This window comes from Salminus brasiliensis, chromosome 13 (assembly GCF_030463535.1).
Source record: "Salminus brasiliensis chromosome 13, fSalBra1.hap2, whole genome shotgun sequence".
NCBI lineage: Eukaryota > Metazoa > Chordata > Actinopteri > Characiformes > Bryconidae > Salminus > Salminus brasiliensis.
In genome coordinates, this window is record NC_132890.1 from 33,283,895 (window position 1) to 33,307,128 (window position 23,234).

General features: G+C 44.0%; 1 protein-coding gene across 1 annotated transcript in view; it reads left to right on the plus strand.

Annotated features, from left to right (window-relative positions):
- The window catches only part of tiparp (TCDD-inducible poly(ADP-ribose) polymerase), a 34,833-nt gene extending 12,084 nt beyond the window's left edge, over window positions 1–22,749 (plus strand). Inside the window, 4 exon segments of the mRNA XM_072695019.1 lie at window positions 9,150–9,336; window positions 10,819–11,006; window positions 17,125–17,385; window positions 21,709–22,749. Of these exon segments, the coding sequence (XP_072551120.1) occupies window positions 9,150–9,336; window positions 10,819–11,006; window positions 17,125–17,385; window positions 21,709–22,156 (1,084 nt within the window). The 3' untranslated portion in view covers window positions 22,157–22,749.
- The last annotated feature ends 485 nt before the right edge of the window (window positions 22,750–23,234 follow it).

The window sequence follows — 23,234 nt, forward strand, 5'->3', positions numbered from 1 at the left end:
CATGAAAATGTGTGTGTGTGTGTGTGTGTGTGTGCGCGCGCAGGCAGGTGTTATGGAGGTTAAAGGCTAATTAGGAAAGTGCTTCACACTTGCTATGCAGCGCACACACACACACACACACACACACACACACACACACACATACACACAGCCTCAGGTCTGGGCATGCTCAGTGGAGCCCAGTTCAGCTCCACAGCCGCCCTGCTGCTTTATAGACACTAATCCTTCACAAGGCATGAGGCACGCTCTCCCTTTCTTTGTCCCCTGTGTGTGTGTGTGTCTGCAGTACAGTTTGGGAATATGGCTGAGGGTCTTAACCTTCTCGGTTGGACGTTCAGCGTTAGCCAATCGCAAGGACTGTCCCTTAACAACACGCTGCACTTCTGTCCAGCAGGCAGTCAGTCAGGCCTTCTGGTTCAGTCAACACAGCAAATTAGAGGCTGTAGAACCTGTGTGTGTGTGTGTGTGTGTGTGTGTGTGGTGGCTGATAACCATGCCTCACAACAATGAGTCATCAGCAGGCAGTTACAGGTCACAGTCACCTCGGCAGTGAGGTGAATGCTGCCTGGTGATTGGGTCAAAGGGATTTACGGTCAGGCTCTCTCTCTCTCTCTCTCTCTCTCTTTCCAAGTTAATATAAAGGAACAGCTCCCATTACTGCCAAAGCCCGCCCCCTGCATGCTACATGTGTATGCTATATGTACGTATAATATACGTATGTGTATATTATACAAAAACCTTGTATCTCCATTCTTGCCGTTTTTCACTTTTTGACATAATGTGAATCTGGTAGTTGATTTTTACATTCTGTTCTAATTTAATGACGAATGGGCCAATAGAAATGCTCCAAAATGACTTGGAGTTAAATCTTTTTACATTCGCTTCTATTAAAAGTTAAGAAGTTTTTTCCTCCTCCTGTAAAGTTGATGTTTTGTAGATTCCATATAATCCTTCATTACTCATAATCGATGTACAGTGTTCAATTAATCGTCATACTGATTTGAGGTCATATCGCCCAGCACTATTATATTTATATTAATATTTATGTATTTATTTATTTATTACGCAATAACGCAGTGAATTTGCACTCTCTCCTCCCTCTCTCCTCCCTCTCTCCCGAACTCTCTGCCGCATGCCGCTTTTCTCCTTTCTCTCCATCAGTCCTTCATTGATCTCATCATTGATCTGTCTCTCCTCTCACCTTCTCTCTCTCTCCCCCCTCCAGGGTCACATTCTCACAGAGAGAGAGAGAGAGAGAGAGTGTTTGTGTGTGTTCGACTGTATGCATACACTTGTATGATCATGTGGGGCTGTGTGTATGTAAGTGTGTGCATGCTCTATGGTGTGATACAGGCTGCTTGGAGAACCTGTGTGTGTGTGTGTGTGTGTGTGTATGTGAGAGAGAGAGAGAGAGAAACTACTCTGTGTTGTGAAATTGAAGCTGCGTGGTTTCTCTCCCCAGTTCCCTCCTGCTGCACTGCAGTCACACAGCGTCGAGTGACAGAGCATGAATAAATAATTGAACCTGTGTGTGTGTATGTGTGTATGTGTGTGTGTGTGTGTGTGTGCGCGCACATTTTCATTGTGTGTCACTGTGTCATCTTTTAACCCCCCCACTTGGCACACAGAGACACACACGCACGCACACGCACACACACACACACAAACACTCACTGTGGAGCGTCGGTACAGGCTGCTGTCCTGAAGGAACGTGCCGCCCCGCTTCATCCCATAATCCTTTGCTCTCTGTTCTCTGGCTTTGTCCGCAGTGGCGGTTCAGTAGCAGTGTGTGTGACTCCATCTTTTTGTCCTCCCTTCTGTTTCCTGTTTCTCTCTCTCTCTATTTATTTATACATACATATCTACATTGTGTTAGGAGTTCATGATGAACAGACCAATAGAAATGCTCCAAAATATTACTATATAATTATATAAATATTACTATATAATTATTTTTGACATTGATTTTTGATTTTTTACGTTTTTTTTTATTATTTCTCTTTTCCGCAAAATGCACCGACCCTTCTACCCTATTCCTTCCGTTCTGTTCCCTTTTTCATTCTTCGTTTCGTCTTCTGTATCTCTTTTACCTGAACACGCTTTCTCATTTCTGCATTTCAGGCTAGTCCCCCCCCCCCCCCTGCACCCACCCAACCCTGTCTCTGATAAACTGAGAGCAGCTGTATTTACGGTAAAGCGAAAGGCAAGGGCTGATCCCTGATGAACTCAAGGCGGAGCTGCACAGTGTATCATCTGTTAATCACTGCTGCAGTACTGGCAGTACTGGTCTGTACAGTGCTGCGTGCGACTGGACCTTCTAACCGACCAGTCCCAGATTTAATTCTGCTGTCTGGCTCTGAGTGGTAGAGCGGACCAAGGCACTGCCTGCCATCAGCAGCCGGAGTCTGAGAGGGCACAGTTGACCTCGCTCTCTCTGGGTGGGTAGATGGCTCTATGTATGTATGTATGTATGGCTTCAGTGTGATACTGGCCGGGACGGGCGTCTGCTAGCTGATGCATCAGAGCTGGGTACCCGGCCTGCCTAGTGACGGTATACCTGCAGCTGTTGGAAAAGAGGCGGTGGCTGGTTGAGCATATGTCAGAAGTGGTATGTAGGGCTGGGCGATATGGTAAAAAAAATACTATATCACAATATTTATCACAATAAATTCAGAAACTACTATTCAGATCCTCTCCTGTACTGAACACAGTGATTTATACTCAGCATCTGCTGCTCTTCATCTAATTAATCCAGTCTAATTACACTGTTAGTGATGAAACCTGCAGCTGATCAGTGTTTTTAAGCACTAACAGTCTCCTCCATATGCTTTGGAAAGCCTGATGTTCTCACAATAACAAAATTTATCACGATATGATGGAATATTGTCATTTTGCCCAGCTCTAGTGGCATGTGTCAGTCCTCACATGGGTACAAATTGGGTTAAAATTGAATAATTAACAATATTAAATAAAGTAAATGAATTATGTTTAGTATCGTGAACCGTAATATTGCAATACTTCGATATACTGATATTTTCTTACGACCAGAAAATGTCTTACTCAGAGTTCGCAGCCACCCCCCACCCATAGCTGCAGTATCGGGAAGTGGAAGATGTATTTATAACAGTGCTGATACCATTGCCTGGGGAAGGGGTTGCATATTTCTGTGCGCTTAAGCAGCAGAGCAGTGCTGATGTCAGTGACTTGTGAGCGTGGCGCAACTGCTGTGATGCCGGTCAGCAGAGTGTGTGTTTCTGGAAGACGCTCCGTGACTCAGCAGCTCCCCGCTGAAACCAGTGACACGGCATTTTGAGCACAAACACACTTGAGTGTGAAACTGTGACTGGGTTGCTTTCAGATGGGGAACTTAGGACCAGTCACTTCTCCGATGACCTGCAGATGACTTCTCATGGTGTGTGTCTGCATGTGTGTGTGTGTGTGTCTGCGTGTGCGTGTTGCGTTTGCGCTTGCAGCAAAGGGTGACAGTGACGAGAAAGCCCTTCTCACCCTGATTTGCATTTTATGTTTTGGTTTGCACAGGGTGTAGTCAGTTGCATGAGTTTGTGTGTGTGTGTGTGTGTGTGTGTGTGTGTGTGTGTGTGTGTGTGTTCACAAGCTCTCTCGCATACAATGCTATCTCCAAACGTATCAAGACACACCTTCTAATGAGTGAATTCAGTTACTCTGACAGAATGGGACGCTGTGGAGGAGCACATGCCCAATGCCTTGCTTCAGCCAGAGGGGTATAAAGACCCCCAGCATGCAGAGATCCACAGGCTGCGGAGCAGTGGAGCAGCTGTGTTCTCTGCAGTGAAGGAGCTCCATCAAACATCAGCACCTGACCTTGCTGAATGCAATCAAATCCTCACAGCAATGTTCTAACATCCAGTCGGAGCTGTCCCAGATCAGAAGAGACCGCAAAGAGAGAACCAGCTCCTCCCTATTCACCCTGGGATACGCTGATAGGGGAACTGTATGGCCATCGCCAATACCTGATATACACACACTATATGGACAAAAGTATTGGGACACCTGTTCATTCATTGTTTCTTCCAAAATAAAAACAAGGGTTTGTCCTGCTTTTGTTGGAGTAACTGTCTCTACTGTCCAGGGAAGAAGACTTTCTGCTAGATTTTGAAAGAGCATTGCTGTGAGGAATTTGATTGATTGCATTTAGCAAGCGAGATCGTGACGTCAGGATGTTGGATGATCACCTTACCTTATCCTCAACTCCCCAACTCATCTCAGAAGTACTGGGTGGAGCACCACCAACCATCATTCCAGAGAGCACAGTTCTTCCACTGCTCCACAGCCCAATGCTGGGGGGCTTTATACCCCTCTACTAGCCCGCGCTGGGCATTAGGCAGCAGCACAGTGCTAATAGGTTCATGTTAATCTGCTCCAGAGAGTCCTATTCTATTGGCAGTACTTTTCTACAGGGACTAGATAAGCTGTGTGTGTGTGCATGTGTACATCTGTGTCAGCAATGGGTGTAAACCTTAAGTATCTGAATGCATTCATTAGAAGTGGGTGTCCACAAACATTTGGACATGTAGTGTATTTGAGTGTGACATCACTAAAACGTCCGTATGTGGAAACCGTGTGCTCGGAAACTATAATGTGTGTACGCTGCATCACACTCATAACACAACAATGTGTTTTTCCAGAAACGGGCCCTTTAATAGCATCTAGAGAGTGTGTGTGTGTGTGTGTGTGTGTGTGTGTGTTTTTGAAGATGTTTCAGTTCCTGTTCACGTTCTGTCTTTTTGTGGCCTTTACGGTCAGTTCCACCTCAACTCTACTCAGACTTATGATGCGTGCGTGCACGAGTTTGTGTGTGTGTGTGTGTGTGTGTGTGTGTTCTTCATGATATACTGTTGGCTTATTTATCTTGCGTATTTTGATGTGGTGTGTGCCCAGCACAGGAAGTACTGGACGTGTTGTACAAGAGTGTGTGCTGTTTCTGTGCGTCTGTGGGGTGTGTGTCCGGGCTAATGGGTGTGTGTGTTTTCGAGCGTAAGTATTGTGTGTGTTTGTTTCTTTTGGACAGGGAGTTTGTGTGTGTGTATAGGGTGGGGGTGGGGGGGGGACATGTGTCGCAAAGGCAAAAGCTGTTTCAGAACTAACCTTGGCATGTGCTGACGGGGAACGTTCCCAGAGAGGGGTGTGTGTGTGAGGCAGATGTGTGTGAGAAGCTACGTGTGGTCATGTGCGTGTTTGTGTTTGACTTTGTTCAGTTGGTCAGTGGTGACATAATGCTGTGATGGTGATCTCTCTCTCTCTCTCTCTCTCTCTCTCTCTCTCTCTCTCTCTCTCTCTCTCTCTCTCTGTCTCTCTCTCCCTGTTGATGTCTCTCTCTTCTTCTTAATGTCTCTTTCTCTCTCTCTCTCTCTCTCTCTCTCTCTCTCTCTCTCTCTCTCTCTCTCTCTCTCTCTCTCTCGTTCCCTCTCTCTTCTTCTTAATGTCTCTTTCTCTCTCTCTCTCTCTCTCTCTCTCTCTCTCTCTCGTTCCCTCTCTCTTCTTCTTAATGTCTCTTTCTCTCTCTCTCTCTCTCTCTCTCTCTCTCTCTCTCTCTCTCTCTCTCTCTCTCGTTCCCTCTCTCTTCTTCTTAATGTCTCTTTCTCTCTCTCTCTCTCTCTCTCTCTCTCTCTCTCTCTCGTTCCCTCTCTCTTCTTCTTAATGTCTCTTTCTCTCTCTCTCTCTCTCTCTCTCTCTCTCTCTCGTTCCCTCTCTCTTCTTCTTAATGTCTCTTTCTCTCTCTCTCTCTCTCTCTCTCTCGTTCCCTCTCTCTTCTTCTTAATGTCTCTTTCTCTCTCTCTCTCTCTCTCTCTCTCTCTCTCTCTCTCTCTCTCTCTCGTTCCCTCTCTCTTCTTCTTAATGTCTCTCTCTCTCTCTCTCTCTCTCTCTCTGTCTCTCTCCTTCTTAATGTCTCTCTCTTTGCCTCTCTCTCCTTCTTCATGTCTCTCTCTCTCTCTTTCCCTCTCTCTCCTTCTTAATGTCTCTCTCTCTTTCTCTCTCTCTCTTTCCCTCTCTCTTCTTCTTAATGTCTCATTCTCTGTGTCTCTTCTGTCTTCTATTCTCTTTCTTTCTGTGTCTCTTCTGTCTCCTCTCTGTCTCTTTCTGTGTCTCTCTGTCTCTCAATCACGGTCTCCTCTCTTTCATTGTGTCTCAGTGTCTCGCAGTGTTTCTGTCTCCTCTATTTCTGTATGTCTAGGTCTTCTGTCTCGCTATAGCCTCTCTCACTTCGGCCTTCTGTCTCACCTCTCTGTCTCTCTGTCTCCTATTTCTGTCTGTTTCTCTCTCTCTCTCTCTTTATCTGTCTGTCTGTCTGTCTCTGTCTCTCTCTCCCCTCCTCTTGTATACGTGGAGATTGGGCCATGGCTTGTTTTTGCTTGCGTTGTTTTCCACATCAGATCTGATTCTTCTTCTGGCACAGCGTCAAATCTAGAGAGCAAGCGCAAGAGCGAGAGAGCGAGAGAGACCCAGCCCTTCGCCGTCTTCTGCTGGAGTCAGCGCGCGCTCTCGTTTCCCTTTCTGCGGCCGCTTCAGTCAGCGGATCCTCGCTGCTCGTGCTCCTTGCACGTACTTATCATTCCATCTCCTCTCCGTTTCACCTCTCTGCCAGATGGCTGCTCACTGGCTCAGCGCTTCAGACTTCTGCCCACCAAGCAAAACTCAAACAAAGACAACCACCACAGCACGGAGACGCTCTGAGGAGACGCTCTGAGGAGACGCTCTGAGGAGACACTCTGAGGAGACGCTCTGAGGAGACGCTCTGAGGAGACGCTCGCGTAGACTGCAGTGCTGCTGGACGTGCCAGTTGTTGGGGATTCTGATGAGTTGCAGGCTCGTTAGTGTACTGGAAGATACTGGATGCATCCAGAACATCAGGCAGGGTTCCTGGTATGCAGCGGTGATCCCTGGAGGCCTCACCTCCTTACACAACTTACTCAGACTCAGATCCGTTGTGACAGCACAAGCATGACCTACTCAATATAATCCGGGTGGTGCTAATGTTATGGCTGATTGGTGTACATAGCAGTATATTAAAGGTCATGTAATGAGAATGAATCTGATCTGTCGCTGTCCGCTGATATCGGCCCGATACCGACACCAACACCATCGATAGCCTGGTTGCACTCAAACACCCAGAGAAGGGCTCAAGACTTGAGGTTGGGTCAGAGAATCACAGCCAACAGTGAAACCCACTTGTAAATTGCACGAGTCCTGGAATAATAATTAGCGCATCACTGTATTTTCACCAAATTCCAAAGTCCTTATATAAATATATATATAAATATATATTATATATTATATAGCCTTAGTGTTCCGTATCAATGAAATGGGAAAAGTCCTGGTCATTTATATACCAATAAAATGGAGCGATACTCCATTGCAGCAGAGCTGCTTGTCCAGGCCTTCAATTGAAGGCTAGCTTGGCTGCCACTCTTGGCTATACGACTGTGTATACGTCTGAATTCCGTCCAGCTTCGGTCTGAGAGCCCTGCTGGTGCCCAGAATGATTCTGTCACTGTTTAATTAAGTTGCCTTATTTGTTTTTGCCATGGAGAGTCTCCCTCTCGTCTGTTTAGTCTAGCTCATGTCTCTCCCGTGCTTGACTGTCTGTCTGTATGTGTGTGTGTGTGTGTGTGTGTGTGTTTGTTAGTTGGTGAGGGGTTTTCTCATGCTTTCATTGTCCACCCTTCCTGCCAACGTCTGCCAGGCTTTAACTTGCTGTCCGTCTGTCTTTGCTCGGCCTCGCTCGGCCTGGCATGATTCACGCTCTGTTGTCTGGCCATTCTGCCACACACTGAGTTATTACCAGTTCGGTCTGATGGAAGTGAGTTTGAGACCACAGAGATGGACGGTGGGTTTCTGTTGCTGGCCGCATGTGTCATGGTCTCATGAATGTGCTCCGGGGCGGGTAATCCGTCCAGTCCAGTGGTTTGAGGGGCAGAACAGGGGTGAATTTAGGTGTGCTGGGTCAGATATGCTGGGTCTTTTGAGGAGCACCAGCATCTGTTTGAACGCAGTGCCGGCATTTGTGTAGGTTCTTCTCAGGAACATGACTGGGAGCACTGGGAGCACTGGGAGTATGATGTACTAATATACTCAAAAGTTGTCTATAGCCCCTATCAGACAAACTGTGTCTCATTGAGGAGGTCAGACAGGCATGAATGGAAAAAACAGGCCTCCTTCGTGTCTGAACAGGGCTGTGTGTGTGTGTGCGTGTGTGTGTGTGTGTGTGTGTGTGTGTGTTAGATGCCCAGCCAGTTCCCGCTGATCGGCTCTGGCTTTGAGCTTGCAGCTCTGGTCAGACTTTTAACCCTTGACCCGTAATCCTCTTTGCGTTTGAGAGTGAGTGTGATCGATAAGACTGTTATTAGAGTGGGCTGTCTGGCCTAGTATGTGACCTAAAAAGCTAGGGGCGACGTGTGTGTGTGTGTGTGTTGGGGGGGGGTGGAAGGAGCAGTTACTGGGGTCAACCTCACTCTCTCTGCCCAAGGGACACAGTCTGTCTCTCTCTCTCTCTGACTTTACCCATATCAGCCCTGACTTACATAAATTATCCAGATTTCCCCTCCATTAGAAGTGTCAGCAGATGAGCCATAACATTAGCACCACCAGCCTAACATTGAGTAGGTCCTTCTATGGCACCATAACGGATCTGACCATTCGAGGCATGGACTCCACAAGACCTCTGAAGGTGTCCTGCTGTGGTATCTGGCACCAAGACTAACTAACGTTAGCAGCTGATCCTTTTAGTCCTGTAAGCTGTGAGGTGGGTGAGGTCTGTCCATGGATGACATCACATGCCCATGACCCTGTCACTGGTTCACTGGAACATTTTTGCTAGGTACTGACCACTGAACATCAGAAAGTCCCCACAAGACCTGCCTGATATTTGGGAAATGTACTGACCCAGTCGTCTAGCCATTACAGTTTGGTTCTTGTCAAATTGGCTTGCCCATTTTACATTCGTCACCTTCAAGAACTGACCGTTCACTTGCTGCCACCACTTGACAGATGGTCAAGACGTCACCTGGTACTAATGTTATGGCTGATTGCTGTATTCTGAGATTTGGGAGCATTTGTTTGGAATTATAGGCTAGTAAATGTGTCCTGACCATGTTTTCTCTCATACGCAGGGGTCGAGTGTTCATGCTAGACTTCAGTGCCATGAGGGTATGTGACCTAGAGTTCGACCTCGTCAGACGTCTGTCCACCGCCTCCAGCTCCGGAACCACGCCTGCCGGCACAAACCCCACCCCCAGCTGCCTCACAGTGTGGAAGTATTACTGCAGAGACAACTTCGGCTGGAGGGAGTACTCTGAGGTGAGGCGCTGACCATCAATATCAGTAGAGATCAATAAATTAGGCTTTCTTACTTTAAGCATTTACTGCTGATGTGTGTTTCTGTCTAGCTAGTAGTATCTAGCATTACTGCCCTTAGAAAGCATCTGATTGGATGCCAAGCAATGGCAGCAACCCCAATGCTAAGCTCTAATAGGTGGGCTGTCTCAAATGGCCTTAAATACCTGTTGTGAAGGTGCTGCAGCAACATGTTTGGTCTTAAAGGAACATTTCAGTGAAATATGTAATGAACATGATTGATCAGTGACCCCAGATGCAGTCAAGCCATGTCTGATATCTGATATGTGCTTCCTTAGCTACCAATGAGAGATGCTAGATGCTTAATCCTTATAAATACAGGCTCAAAAACCCACCCATCACTCATCACCCACAGTGTTTAGATCACAGTGTGACTTACTTCTCTAGTCTATATGAACAAAAATACATCTCCTTACTTAGCTGAATGCTTCACAACAGCAGGTGGTGTTAGTACTATGGGACATTATATGAATGATAATGCAGTTCTAGCGTTATCTTGAATGTTTTAAGATGTTTTTTAAGGAAATAAATGAAGATTTGAGCTTTTATTTACTTTAGATATTATTGGTGACGGTCTCCTGTTCTAAACTAAAGACGCCCATATCCAATTTCAGACATGTCCTAGCTATTGGACTCCATCTAGGGTCGGTAGAAAATCATGTTCGTTGGATTTTCGAATGGAACTGGTCCTTTAACAGCCTCGCAAAACACCACGTCTCTGTTGAACACTCCACTCAGAATTAAGTAAGGCGAATATTATGCAAAGTAAATTATGCTAAGTGGCCCCCCATGTGCTTTCAGTTATTGTTAATCATGTTGGATATCTCAAATCCTTTGAGATGAGTAAATGTCAGGTGTTGATGCTATAAACGTAGCTGTTTTTTGGAGTGTAGTCCTTTATCGGGTTCTGAGCCGGGCGGTATGAGCTGGTAAATGGAGAATCAGCATTTAGTCCAGGACTAAAGTTAGTGTAAATGTTTGGAACTGGTTGCCAGTTAGGGATATTTGGCCACATTTACAGGGATCAGACACACACACACACACACACACACACACACACATCAGAGGAAGCGTTCTGTTCTGCCCACACACAGCCATCTGAAATCAGATTGTTGCATAAGTGTTCCTTTTCGAAATAAAGCTATTTATTTCCTTTCCCAAATCTCCAGCGATGGATACAGGCTGACTAGCACTCCAGATGAAGCAAGTGGGAGCGCGAGAACTGTGTGAATGTGCTGTTCTGTCTCTGTGTGTTGTGCTCTTGCCCATTGTCTCTCTCTCTCTCTCTCTCTCTCTCTCTCTCTCTCTCTCTCTCTCTCTCTAGTCCTTCTCTTTGGTACTTCTAGCTGTCTTTCTTACTGCCAGTGTCTTTATATACTCTCTCTCTATCTCTCTCTAACTCAACCTTCCTTCTCCGCCCCGCAGCCGGTGGTGCGATTAATCGAGGAGGCGAGTGGGCGGGGCCTGAAGGAGGTGCGCTTCATCACGCTACAGAATCAGTACATCCTGAACATCCGCGAGGGCTTCCAGCAGAACGCCGTCTTTGGCTTCCGCCGCCAGATCAAGAAAAGGCCGCTCTTCATGTCCTCCGTCAGGCTTTCTTCATATTTACAGTGAGTGTCCGCAGAAAACACGGCCCAAAAAGGTGGCCCGGCTCAGCATGTAGTAACCACAAGCAGTCATACACAGCTTTCAGCCTCCAGCCTACTTCAGCCAGGCTCAGAGCATATTCGCCCAGTATTAATATACTAGGGCTGTGTGTGTGTGTGTGTGTGTGTGTGTGTGTGTGTGTGTGTGTGTATAGCTATTACAAAAACCCACTGCTTTATAAATGATCTGCCTTGTAACATCCACCATGAGTAAATAATAGACTTGACTAATCGCGTTTACTTTGCACAAGCTATTGTGATTAATCATAATTAACCGCATTTACTGTCTAGATAACCATGATTAATCGCAATTACCTGCACAGGACATTTGGAGTAATCATGATTTACCAACTCAATTGTGATTAATCACAATTATCTACACAGAAATGTGATTAATCGTAATTTAGGTATTCAGAAAATTATGATTAATGGCAATTACCCACAGAAATGTGCGATTAATCGTAATTTAGGTATTCAGAAAATTGTGATTAATCGCAATTACCTACAAAACCAATTGTGATTAATCGTGATTATTTAGACAACAAACGTGGTTAATCACGATTGTTCTCAAGTACCTACTCAAACATTGATTAATCACATTTACCTACACAAAAACGGTTGTGATTAGTCACGATTATCTCAGCAGAGAATGCGATTAATCACGATTAATCACATCTTGTTACATTTGCTCACATTCGAACAAAACACAGGTTCTTATTAATACTGGAAAAGGGTTATTTGGCACTCTGTGCTAATAGAGATGACATATCATGTCATTTTACGAAGAAAAGGAGGCACAGTAAAGAACACTTAAACAAACGTCTGGGCTGAAGGGGGAAACAGGCAAAGTTGAATCTCAGCACATTTCATTTGAGCCTGTGTAACTTCAGTGTGGAAAGGAAGAAAAGGGCTTCGCTCTCCCCCTCATTACCTATAGTGGTGAAAGCACCCAGCCTTCATTCTGACAATACACACGCAGCCCTGTCTGATCTATCAACTTCCCACTTTCACTTTGAAATGCCATCCTCCTGCATTATTGGATTATACCCCAGAACCGATAAAGAAAGAAAATGGCCTCTGCTTGCCAGACCCCCCCCCCCCCCTCCTCTGTTCTGACCGGCATGTCTCAGTACTGTTCTAGTACTGTTCGTGCTAGGACGTTGTGCTGCTGTTCCCGCGAACCTGCCGTGGCTCTGCCGGACAGAAAGACGAGCTCAGGCTCTCATTTGGTGAAGAGCGAAACAGACAGAAAGCAGCAGATGCGAGAACAGGAAGACCGGAGGAGTGAGGAGAGAAGCGTAAATTGGTTCCAGACTGGTGGAGCTGGGCGAACGAGGGAGAAACGTGACTGTTTGGGAAGCAGGGCTCTTTTGGGCCAGACGTTTTCAGTCCAGACCCCCCTTTTTGCTCCTTTTTCCCCCCTCGCTGCTGCATCTGTTCCAGAGCTCCTCCAGTCTGGTTTCTGCAGGGCGTGAATCTTATGACCAGCTTCTCTCATTTTCAGAGAGTTCACTTGGTTGCCAAATGAGGAACGAAGTAGCTCAGGTTGCCAGTTAATCACTGAGGGGCACATTTCTAAAAAATAAAGGTGCTACTAAGGCTTATTTCAGCTATGCCATGAAAGAGCTGTTATTGTAAGAGAGATGCCAGGAGGTAAAGGTAAAGAACGTACCTTATGTGAACATCCTTCAACCCTTAAAATGCTGTCTACACTGTCTGTTTTAGGCCAAGGTGTCCCAGCTCTCTCCAGTGTGGGTAGATGAGATGTGCTCTCCCACATGTATTTAAATGTGTTGCACCACTGTATCTCAACCATGGTGGCACCCTGCCCTGCATATTTTAGTGCTTTCCCTGCTTCCAACACCCCTGATTCAGCTAATCAGCTCATTAACAAGTCCTTTCAGAGTTGCAGGGGTGTGTTCAAGCAGGGAATCCACTAGACTGTTCAGGGCAGGGTGCCTCCAGGACCAGGGTTGAGAAACATGGCTGTGACTCCACGGTTTAAAAGAACAGAAGCTGGGTGCAGAAATAGAGTGTACATAAAATTCCCCTCACCCCACTGCTGTCAGTCAGCGGAGGTAGGTTTGGTGTCTGAAGTTTGCCTCTGTAGTGTAGCGAGAAACAGGGGAGTGCCTAAATTGCCTGCCTCTAAATACCTTGGATTGTGATGTTGACTCAAATAGGCTTGATAATGTGGTTTCTCGTGTGGTTTCTATGGTATGATGTGTTGTTCAAATTGGAGAGATGCATGGTGATACTGGAATCAAATAAGTATATGGAAAAAAATAATAATAAATAAATATATTATTATATATATTATTTTTATAGATTTGACTGATTATGTTAAATCAGTACTTGAAGTATTTAGCCTACATATGGAAAGATCTACTGTCTATTAAAATATACAACATGAAACAATTGTCTTTGGCAATGAAGTAAAACTGTTTAGCTATCACCAATTATTTTTGCTAAGCAATATTATTTATATATATATATATATATATATATATATATATATATATATATATATATATATATATATATATGGGGCAGGCAGATTTAGGCATTTTAAGCTTTGGTAAAAGAAACTGGCAGACTTTACTTTCAGTTTCTACATATCAGATATGGATTGTCAAGCCAAAGGAGGCTTATTCTACCACATCTAGAATCATAAAATTGAAAACAGAGAGAGAGAATAGAGAGTACCTAAAGCTCACACCTGCCTGAGTGCATTGAATCGTGAAGTTGTCTCAAATAGACGTGTTTATATGGTTTCTTGTGAGGTTTCTGTGGTGTGACATGTTGTTGTTGTTGTTGTTGTTGTTGTTGTTATCAGAGATGCAGAGATTTTTCTTGACATTCTATCTGTATTTGTAGACTGGACAAAGTTTAGATTTGACTTATATTTTAACTCAGTACTTGACGTATTTAGCCTACACATGGAAAACGCTGTGTCGGGAGCAGATTCTACTGTATATTAAAATATACAAGAGTATGAAACAACCGTCTTTGGCAATAAAATAAAACTGTTTAGCTATCACAATTTATTTTAGCTAAGCAATATCAAGTATTCAGAAACTGTTTAGATACGCAAAAATGGTCTTTAGCTAGCCAAGCACTTAGCTATGCAAAAATTCATTTTACTATGCAGAAATTGTCTTTATCTATCAAAAATTATTATATAACTGTCAGAAACTTTAGTTTTGCAAAAAGTATTGTTTAACTATACAAAACATGTTTATAACTATCTGAAACTTTCTTTAGCTATTGAATTCTTTAGCTATGCAGAAATTGTCTTTATCAAAAAAATACTATCAGAAACCATCTTTAGTTATCAAAAATTATTTTAGCTATGATAAAATGAATTGTGTAGAAATTGTCTATCAAAGATTATTTTCGCTATGCAAAAAGTTTTTGTAGCTATAAGAAAATTTATTTAGAAATATCAGAAATTATCCTTATCAAATTAATTTTAACTATCCTTCAGGTATCAAGGATTATTTTCGCTATGCAAACAGTATTTTTTAGTTATATAAAGTAATTTTTAACTCTTTAGCTATACAAAAAGTATTATAGCTATACTGTTTATTGTTTTTTTAACTATCGGAAACTTTCAGAAAAATAATTTTCGCTATACAAAAGTATTTTTTCAGCTATACGAAAATTAATGTTTTAACTATCGGAAACTCACATTTTTTTGGAGCTATGCTAAAATTATCTTTAGCCATGTAATTTATTTTGCTCGCGCTTAACCACAAGTGGTGTACAACGTCAGAAGCAGATTAGATTACTCAAGCCTGCAGTTCACACTGCAACTGTAACTCTGCACACAGAGGCTTCCATTGCTTGTTAGCTACATTAGCCAAAGTCCAAAACTATAAAAGGCAAACTTCACACACCGAACATGTCTCAGCTGACCGGCTACATTCTGGGGTCGAAGGAAATCTGTCCGTGTAAATGCTCATCAGGCTGGTCCTTTAAGCTCTGTGTATCTCTAAGCGTGTCCCGTCAGAGCTGAGGGGGTCAGGGTTGGTTGTGTCCCTGTGCTGGGTGTGAACAACTCTGAGCCTCGCAGCTGGAGGCTCCCGCTGTGGCAGGAACAAGCTGTCCTGAGCTCAGGGGTGGAAGCCATTAGCCTGAGTGGCAGCTTGGCTGTGCTTCTGCCCACACCAGGCCAGTTACTGCTCAGCGAGCGGCATAAATCTCTCCCTCACACACGTACACACACACACAGACACACACACACGCAAACATGCATGATCACACACCCAGTAAGATACCCTTAGACGTCACGTACACACAGAGCTGGATTCTCCTACAGGCACTCAGAAATGCATTTATTCGCGTCCCCACCCCCCTTTCCCTTTCTTTTCTTGCCTCTATCTCCTTTCCATTTCCTCATTCTTACTGGATGCTTCTCAGAAACATATGGAAAATAAATCCCCCGCAATTCTAGGAACGACAGTCGGCACGACATGAGCGAAAAAAAGAGAGAGAGAAAGGGAAAGGGAGAGGCAGAGGCAGAGAAAGGGAGGGAATGGGGCAGGGCTCAGCCGAGCTCAGGTAGGGGATGAGTCAGGAGGTAGTCATGCTGACTAAAGCAATCACGTCTACCTGGCTGGAATCTGAAAAGATACACCGTGTCACGGAGAGGTAGAACAGTAAAGCCTGACCCCCCACCCCCCCAAAAAAAAATATCCCACCAGTTCACCTGCTTTACAAACACTCGCAGCTGCTTCTGGCTTCTCTCCCATCCACTTTTAGCTCTACAGCTCTTTTCAGAGGAGCTTCAACAAGGCCAGCTGCTTTGAGCCCCACAGCGATGCTGATTTGATGGCACAAGTGAAAAACCAGTGTACCCCTGCCCTGTCTGTGCGCTTATTCCATGCGCTTGAACAGTATCTACCAGCCCAGGCCTTACAGATATACATTTGACTGCATTTATAACCCTCCATAACGTTAATCCAGGTGGATCTGACCCCCCAAATACTATATTTTATAACCTATATAGTGTACGTAAGGAAATAGTCGGCTTATTTCTGTTGTGATCAAAGCTAGAGACTTAAACCAAAGCCATTCTTCAGAATAGATAAAAAAAACTCTCACACACCGCTCTGATGTTCGTTAACTTATTTGAGAGGCTTTTGAGCTATTTCTGGAGCACCAAATGCAGCAAAGAGAAGCTCTAGTTGCTGGGACACAGCCGCTCGGTCGTCTCGGTTGTTGCCGCACTAAGAAACAGTCGTAATTGCTCAAACAGGCAATTTTTACCTGAATTAAATGATATATTTTATAGATTTTGATAGATATTTATCATAACATACAGTACTTATATAGAACACTATCCTGAACTTTCAGCCATCTGAGCATTTACTATCTTTAAATGTTTTAAAGTAGGTTCACTTTGAGCGATTCTAAATATCCCCAACTTGCCTGAAATGCATGTTTAATATTAATAATTAATAGTAATGCCATTATATTAATAAGCTATAGAGATAAGCTCCCACCAAGGTTTCCCTGTCTAAAAGCTTTAATATTCGGGTTAGAAAATAAATTCATATTCATGTTTACACCTGTACCAGGTACGGCTGGACAATATATTTTGCATAATGATGTATTGAAAACTATTTTATACGTATAACAAAAGCAATATGTAAAAATATGGTCATTTTTAGATCTGTATGCAGCTTAATTAAACAAAAATTGGGCTGTGAATGGGTAATTTGTGTGGAAATGGTTTGGTTTCCGAAGGCATGGCACAGTCTTGTGCAATTTATGCCATTACATTTAAATGTCTTTGAAAATGTGTTATAAACAATACATTATGAATTTAATATTTTATTGTATTGTGATGAATGTTGTTATTGATGTTATTATAATGTTGATACACCGTATGCCTTTTTAAGCATATAGAGAATATAGTTAGTGCACGCTTTATTACAAACCATGTAATTAGTCTGGTTTAATTGGATTAACTGCAGCAAATATTTAATAAACTTCAACCTCTACATTAATTTTTTCTTTGCTCAATATTAAAAATGTGTGCACTGAACGTGTCCGTGTCCTTTCCTCTGCTCTGCAGAACTCTAGGTGGCCTCTACGCTCTGGAAGCTTCAGGGCCACAGCCACTCTCCCCGACGTCGGTCACCGCCCCCCGGCCCTTCCCTGAGACCTGGGTTCCAATGAGCCCGACCCAGGACTTCGTCCAGGTGCCCGTCTCCCGCGACGACCGCAGCTACCGCACCGTCTACAACCTCTTCCACAAGACCGTGTCCGAGACCAAATTCCGCATCCTGAAGATCCTCCGCGTCCAGAACCCCTTTCTCTGGGAGAAATACAAGAGGTGAGGGACATGAGCGCTGCTTTGGACAGAAGTATTGGGACACCTGCCTGCCCCAAGAAACCCATTTCTTTATTTCCTTGAAAATTAAGGGTATTTAAAAAGAGCTTATCCTGCTTCTGTTGGAGCACCTGTCTCTACTGTCCAGGGACAGAGGCTTTCTACTAGATTTTAGAGGAACATTGCTGTGAGGATTTGAGAGCATTAGGGAGATCAGGAAATCGGATGATTACCTCCACGCATCATCCCCAACTCTTCAGCTAAACACAGTTCCACAGTTTTATACCCCTCTAGTCTGGCTCGGTTTATCTGCTCCAGAGAGTCCTATTGTATTGCCAGGACTTCTCTACATGGCTTTCATTAAAAGGGGTGTCCACAAACTTTTGGACATACAGTATACTTCAGTTTTATTTAGCTTGCAAAAACCAGCCTGTGCCAAGCTTGCTGGAGAGCCTCAAGCTTCTGCATCCCCGTTCGCCAGCAGTCCTCGCTGAATTGCTGTGGAACGGAAACAGGTGCGCGTGCATGCGTAGCAGGTGTGTGAGAGGTGAACTTCAGAGGCATGTGTGTGAAATGTGGAACACGCTCAGAGGAAGTTTATGGGGGAGGGAAAGGTGCTAGGAGTCATGCTGGGGGGTGTGTGTGTGTGTGTGTGTGCATGCATGTGGGAGGAAGAGTTGCTGGGGTGCAAGGTGCCATGCTGCTGTTGTTCTTTAATATGCCATCGTCATGGAAACACGGGCTGAGGGGGGGAAAGGTGCCTAGGAGGTGGGCTGATGCTGCTGACTCACTCGCTGTGGTTTGAGTGTGTGCGTGTTTGTTTGTGTGTGTGTGTGTGTGTGTGTGTGTGTGTATGCACTGGTGCTGAGCTCAGTCATGCTGCAGCTTCAGGTAACTGATGCAGATGTGTGTTTGTGTGTGTGTGACATCTCCAAGGGTTGTGTTACATGGTTAGGCCTGGTGAATTCGAAGGCACTCGCTTTTTCTATTCACTTTGTAGCATGTTAGCATGATCGCTATGTGATGCTGCTTCTGGTGTGTGTGTGTGTGTGTGTGTGTGTGTGTGTGTCTGCCCTTTGGTGGGAGGGGAGGGGAGGATCTGTGCTAAAACAGACAGATAAAGTGATCAGCAGAAAAGCCAGCATGCTGCAGGGTACGAGGGATGAGCAGAAAGTGGACAAAGAGCGACGGCTAACGAGAGAGAGAGAGAGAGAGAGAGAGAGAGAGAGAGAGAGAGAGAGAGAGAGAGAGAGATACTGAGGAAGCGAGAGAGGCGCGATTGTTAACGCAGGCGAAAACCGAACCCGCAGCAGGGCCATTCAGGGTCAGCCTGGCCGTGTGAGTGCGTGTGTGAGGGAGAGAGGCAGTGTGAATCAGAGAGATGCAGCTCGGCACAGTGACAGACTGCGGCTGGTCAGTAGCTACGGGGGTCAGCAGAGGTCAGATAGTGTCATGGCAGCATGCATGGCAGAAGCACACACATACTCACACATACACACGCACACACACACACACCCTAACTCCCTCTATAATCAACAATAGGGCTGTAGGCAGAGCCTAATGGCGCACTGCCGCTGGTCATGTTACAATGGTCATGACCCACTCTTTGGTTTTACTGATCTTTCTGCTGCCCTTAAGGCAGCCTTCAGCATGCTGCCCTGAGCTTCGTCCTCTTGTCTTCTTATATTTTTGAGTTTTGTAATATGAACACCTTCAGTTTATGGCTTATAATTCCAAAACGGCTGTGATTTACTTATTAAAATGACCAAAATGAGAAATGGGCAAGCGTAAGAATCGGAGACCCTTTGACAAGAACCAGACTGTGATGTTCTAGACAATGACTGGGTCAGAACATCTCCAAACCATCAGGCAGGGCTTGTGGGGTTTTTTGCATTATGCAGTGGTCAATCTGCCGAATGTGGTCCAAGAAAGGACAACCAGTGAACCAGCGACAGGGTCATGGGCACCTAAGGCTCATTGATGTGATTCGTGAAGGCCCCACCCACCTCACCACTAGGTCTTGGTGCCAGAAACCACAGGGCGCTTTCAGAGGTCTTGTGGAGTCCGTCATCTAATGGTCAGTTCTGTTGTTGTGGTGGGTCAAGTGGGACCCACTCAATTTTAGGGAGGTGGTTCTAATGTTACGGCTGATGGTGTGCAGGATTATACTAAAACTCAGTTATTGTTTGTGGTAATGAATAGATCAGTGGTGACTGACCCTGTACCTCTAGAGTGGATTTCTGTGCATGAAGAAGGATGGTCTGGACTAGAGCTGGGCGATATAGGAAAAATTAATATCACGATATTTTAAGACATTTTTTAGGATGTACGATATTTATCACAATATTTCATAATGTAGACAAAATTCACCAACAGCGTAAAATTTTAAAAACTGCTATCCAAATACTCTCCCATACAGAGTACCCTGATTTTTACTCAAAATATGCTGCACACCATTCAGTTAAAAACACGATTAGCAGATTAATCAGTGCTCTTTAAGCACTCATGCAATCCACAGTATACTCATAAAAGCATATTATGTATCACGATCACAAAATTTATCATGATACGATAAAATATTGTCACATTGCCCAGCTCTAGTCTGGACCCACAGATGGGTCCTTAGAAGGTCCTTGGACCTTCAGCCGTTTCAGGATCTGACGGTGCCAGGTTTTGCATCATGCCTTCATGTGAGCTTGTTGCTGTTTCAAGGACAGTGTTTCATCAATAGGGTTATTTTGCAGTGATGCGTCATTCGAGTATTGTTTCTGGTTTTTCAGTAACATCATGTGCATCTCAGTAATGGTTCGGAAATGCAGTTTCAGTAGTGCATGGAGTTCAGCTATTTGCATATTGCTCATAGGCTCAAGCAGTTTGCATATTGTTTCAGTAACATCACATTCAGGTTACATCAGTGGTCCTCAATTCTGGGAACCATCCCTGGACTGTTTCTGTCTTTTATTTCCTGGAGGGGGGTGTTAGAGCAGGGTTATCATTAACCTGGACATTGGTTGCTGCCAGACTGCAGTTGCAGAACGTTTGCAGTATTCAAATAAGCGTTGTAGCAGATCACTAAACTGTGCTTTGAGCTTCCTGAGCAGTTCTGTGGACGAGTCTGGGTGTTTGTAGTACAATTAAGGGTTCATCAGCTTTCCTTGAATGAATTTAATGTATTGCAGGACAAACGGCAATGACCATGTCTAGCAGTATAAACACAGTTGAAGTTCAGTACTTTTTCAGTGCTGCAATTTGCCAAATAATTCAGTACTTTTATTTAAGGTATTTTATACTTAAATACTGTAAATGTGTTACTTAAAGAAACCAGAAAAATTTATGTATTGAAAATCAGCCCTTGGTGTTCAGATAATTGACCTGATTAAGGATGCATATTGGAATATCTGGAGTTTAGAGTCCTATCAGTTTCTGAAGATAATGGCATGCACTGACATTTATTTAGATGCCATTAAGATGACTAAATATATATAAATACATTCCTTTTACTGCATGTGTAACCATTTATAATATATATATATATATATATATATATATATATATATATATATATATATATATATATATAACTGTAAAGCAAAATCAGGTGGATTCTGTCCAGATTTCTACATTTTATAAATATTTATGTATCAGCATCTGTAGATATGCACTTGAAGAAAAATATCGGATATCGGCGTTCTCATATCGATGCGTCCCTAGAACAGAAGAGATTGATTAGTTTTATTATTAATTAATTAAATTAAATTAATTTATTTATTTATTTATATTGCTTTTCAACAGTATCATTTGGTATAGAACATTGTGATCAGTATCTGTATCACAATCGGGCGATATGCTAAAAAAATATAATATGATTATATTTTCAAGACATTTATAATATTTTATAATATTATAAACATTTTTATATTATAATATACTTTAAAAAATATAAAATTTTAAAGTACTCAATAAAATACATCAGGCAGATTTAGCTTAATACCATCCTATACTTTATACAGTGATTTTTATTTAAATATGCTGCACTTCTTCCAGTTAATCAGGATCTTTGTAAGGGGATGTGTAGTTGGCCGGTGTTTTTCAGCACTGCTGATATCCACTGTATACTGTAATGTATAATGTGAAAAAGTATATAGTGTGTCATGACAACAGAATTTATCACAATACAATAAATTATCGGCATATCGCCCACCCCCAACCTCCAATCACAGTACAGCCTATGCTCTGTTGAGGATTATTGTCCAGCTGTGCTCAGATATTAGTGTTTGCAGAGCGTCTGTCTGATCCTCTGTTCTCCTCTCTTTCTCCTCCTCTCAGGAAGAAGGAGTACATGTCTCGGCGCATGTCGGAGATGGACCGGCTGCTGAACGAGCGCCACCTGTTCCACGGCACCTCGCAGGACGTTGTGGAGGGCATCTGCAAGCACAACTTCGACCCGCGCGTGTGCGGCAAGCACGCCACCATGTTCGGCCAGGGGAGCTACTTCGCCCGCAAGGCCGTGTACTCGCACAACTTCTCCAAGCGCTCGGCCCGAGGCGTCCACTACATGTTCCTGGCCAAAGTGTTGACGGGCCGCTTCACGGTGGGAAACCCGTCAATGCGCCGGCCGCCACCGCTCTGCCCTCGTGACCCCTCCAGTGACCTCTTCGACTCTTGCGTGGACAACTGGATGGACCCGCAGATCTTTGTCATTTTTAACGACGATCAGAGCTACCCATACTTTATCATCCAGTACGAGGAGGTGGCCAGCACTGTGGCCATCTGAGGACTTTACGGACACATCTGCTGGGCCTGGGACCTGAGTGCATGGCTGTAGGTGCATGTGTGTGTGTGTGTGTGGTGAGGGTGACTGCTTGTACACTCATTTTGGAAGTCTTGGATGGTACTGAACGAATGTGTGTGTGTGTGTGTGTGTGTGGCCGCCAAGCTTCCGTCCTCCAGTGTCTTAGGAATGTGTGTGTGTATGAATGAGAGACCGTTTAGTGCCCGTTTCCTCGTGCCCCTGACCATGTGGATGCAGGTCATACCCGTCTTCGGTTCTAGACAGACTGCTGCGTGTGTGTGGCTGTGTGACTTTGTGAATCTGCAGAGAAAGCCCTCCCTCTCGGAACTATGAGACACTGGTGGTCCGTCACTTGGACTTGACTCATTGAAGTCATTGAAGCTTTGACATTCTCTTTTGTTTGTTTGTTTTTTTAAGACTCAAGCTCCTCCCCCTCCTCCATCCACCTTCCATACTTAATTTGTGAGAGAAGTTGTACATATGTTCTCCTTGTTTATATTTGAACAGTGTGCCTTTTGTTCATAAAAAATTATTTATGTTAGTTAATGTAACAAATAAAAAAACAAAATTCAGAACTGAAGCTTCACTCGTTAGTTATTGCACATTCAGTGCAACTTTATCACTGTAAGAAGCATGAAGAGAGGGTGTGCTGATACAGGCACTTCAGTACTGTATCGTCTGCGACACTGCTACTAAATACAGTACTGGTATGAGTGCTGATACTGCTACTAAATACAGTACTGGTATGAGTGCTGATACTGGTACTAAATACAGTATTGGTAAGAGTGCTGATACTGGTACTAAAATACAGTACTGGTATGAGTGCTGATACTGGTACTAAATACAGTACTGGTATGAGTGCTGATACTGGTACTAAATACAGTACTGGTATGAGTGCTGATACTGGTACTAAATACAGTATTGGTAAGAGTGCTGATACTGGTACTAAAATACAGTACTGGTATGAGTGCTGATACTGGTACTAAAATACAGTACTGGTATGAGTGCTGATACTGGTACTAAATACAGTACTGGTATGAGTGCTGATACTGGTACTAAA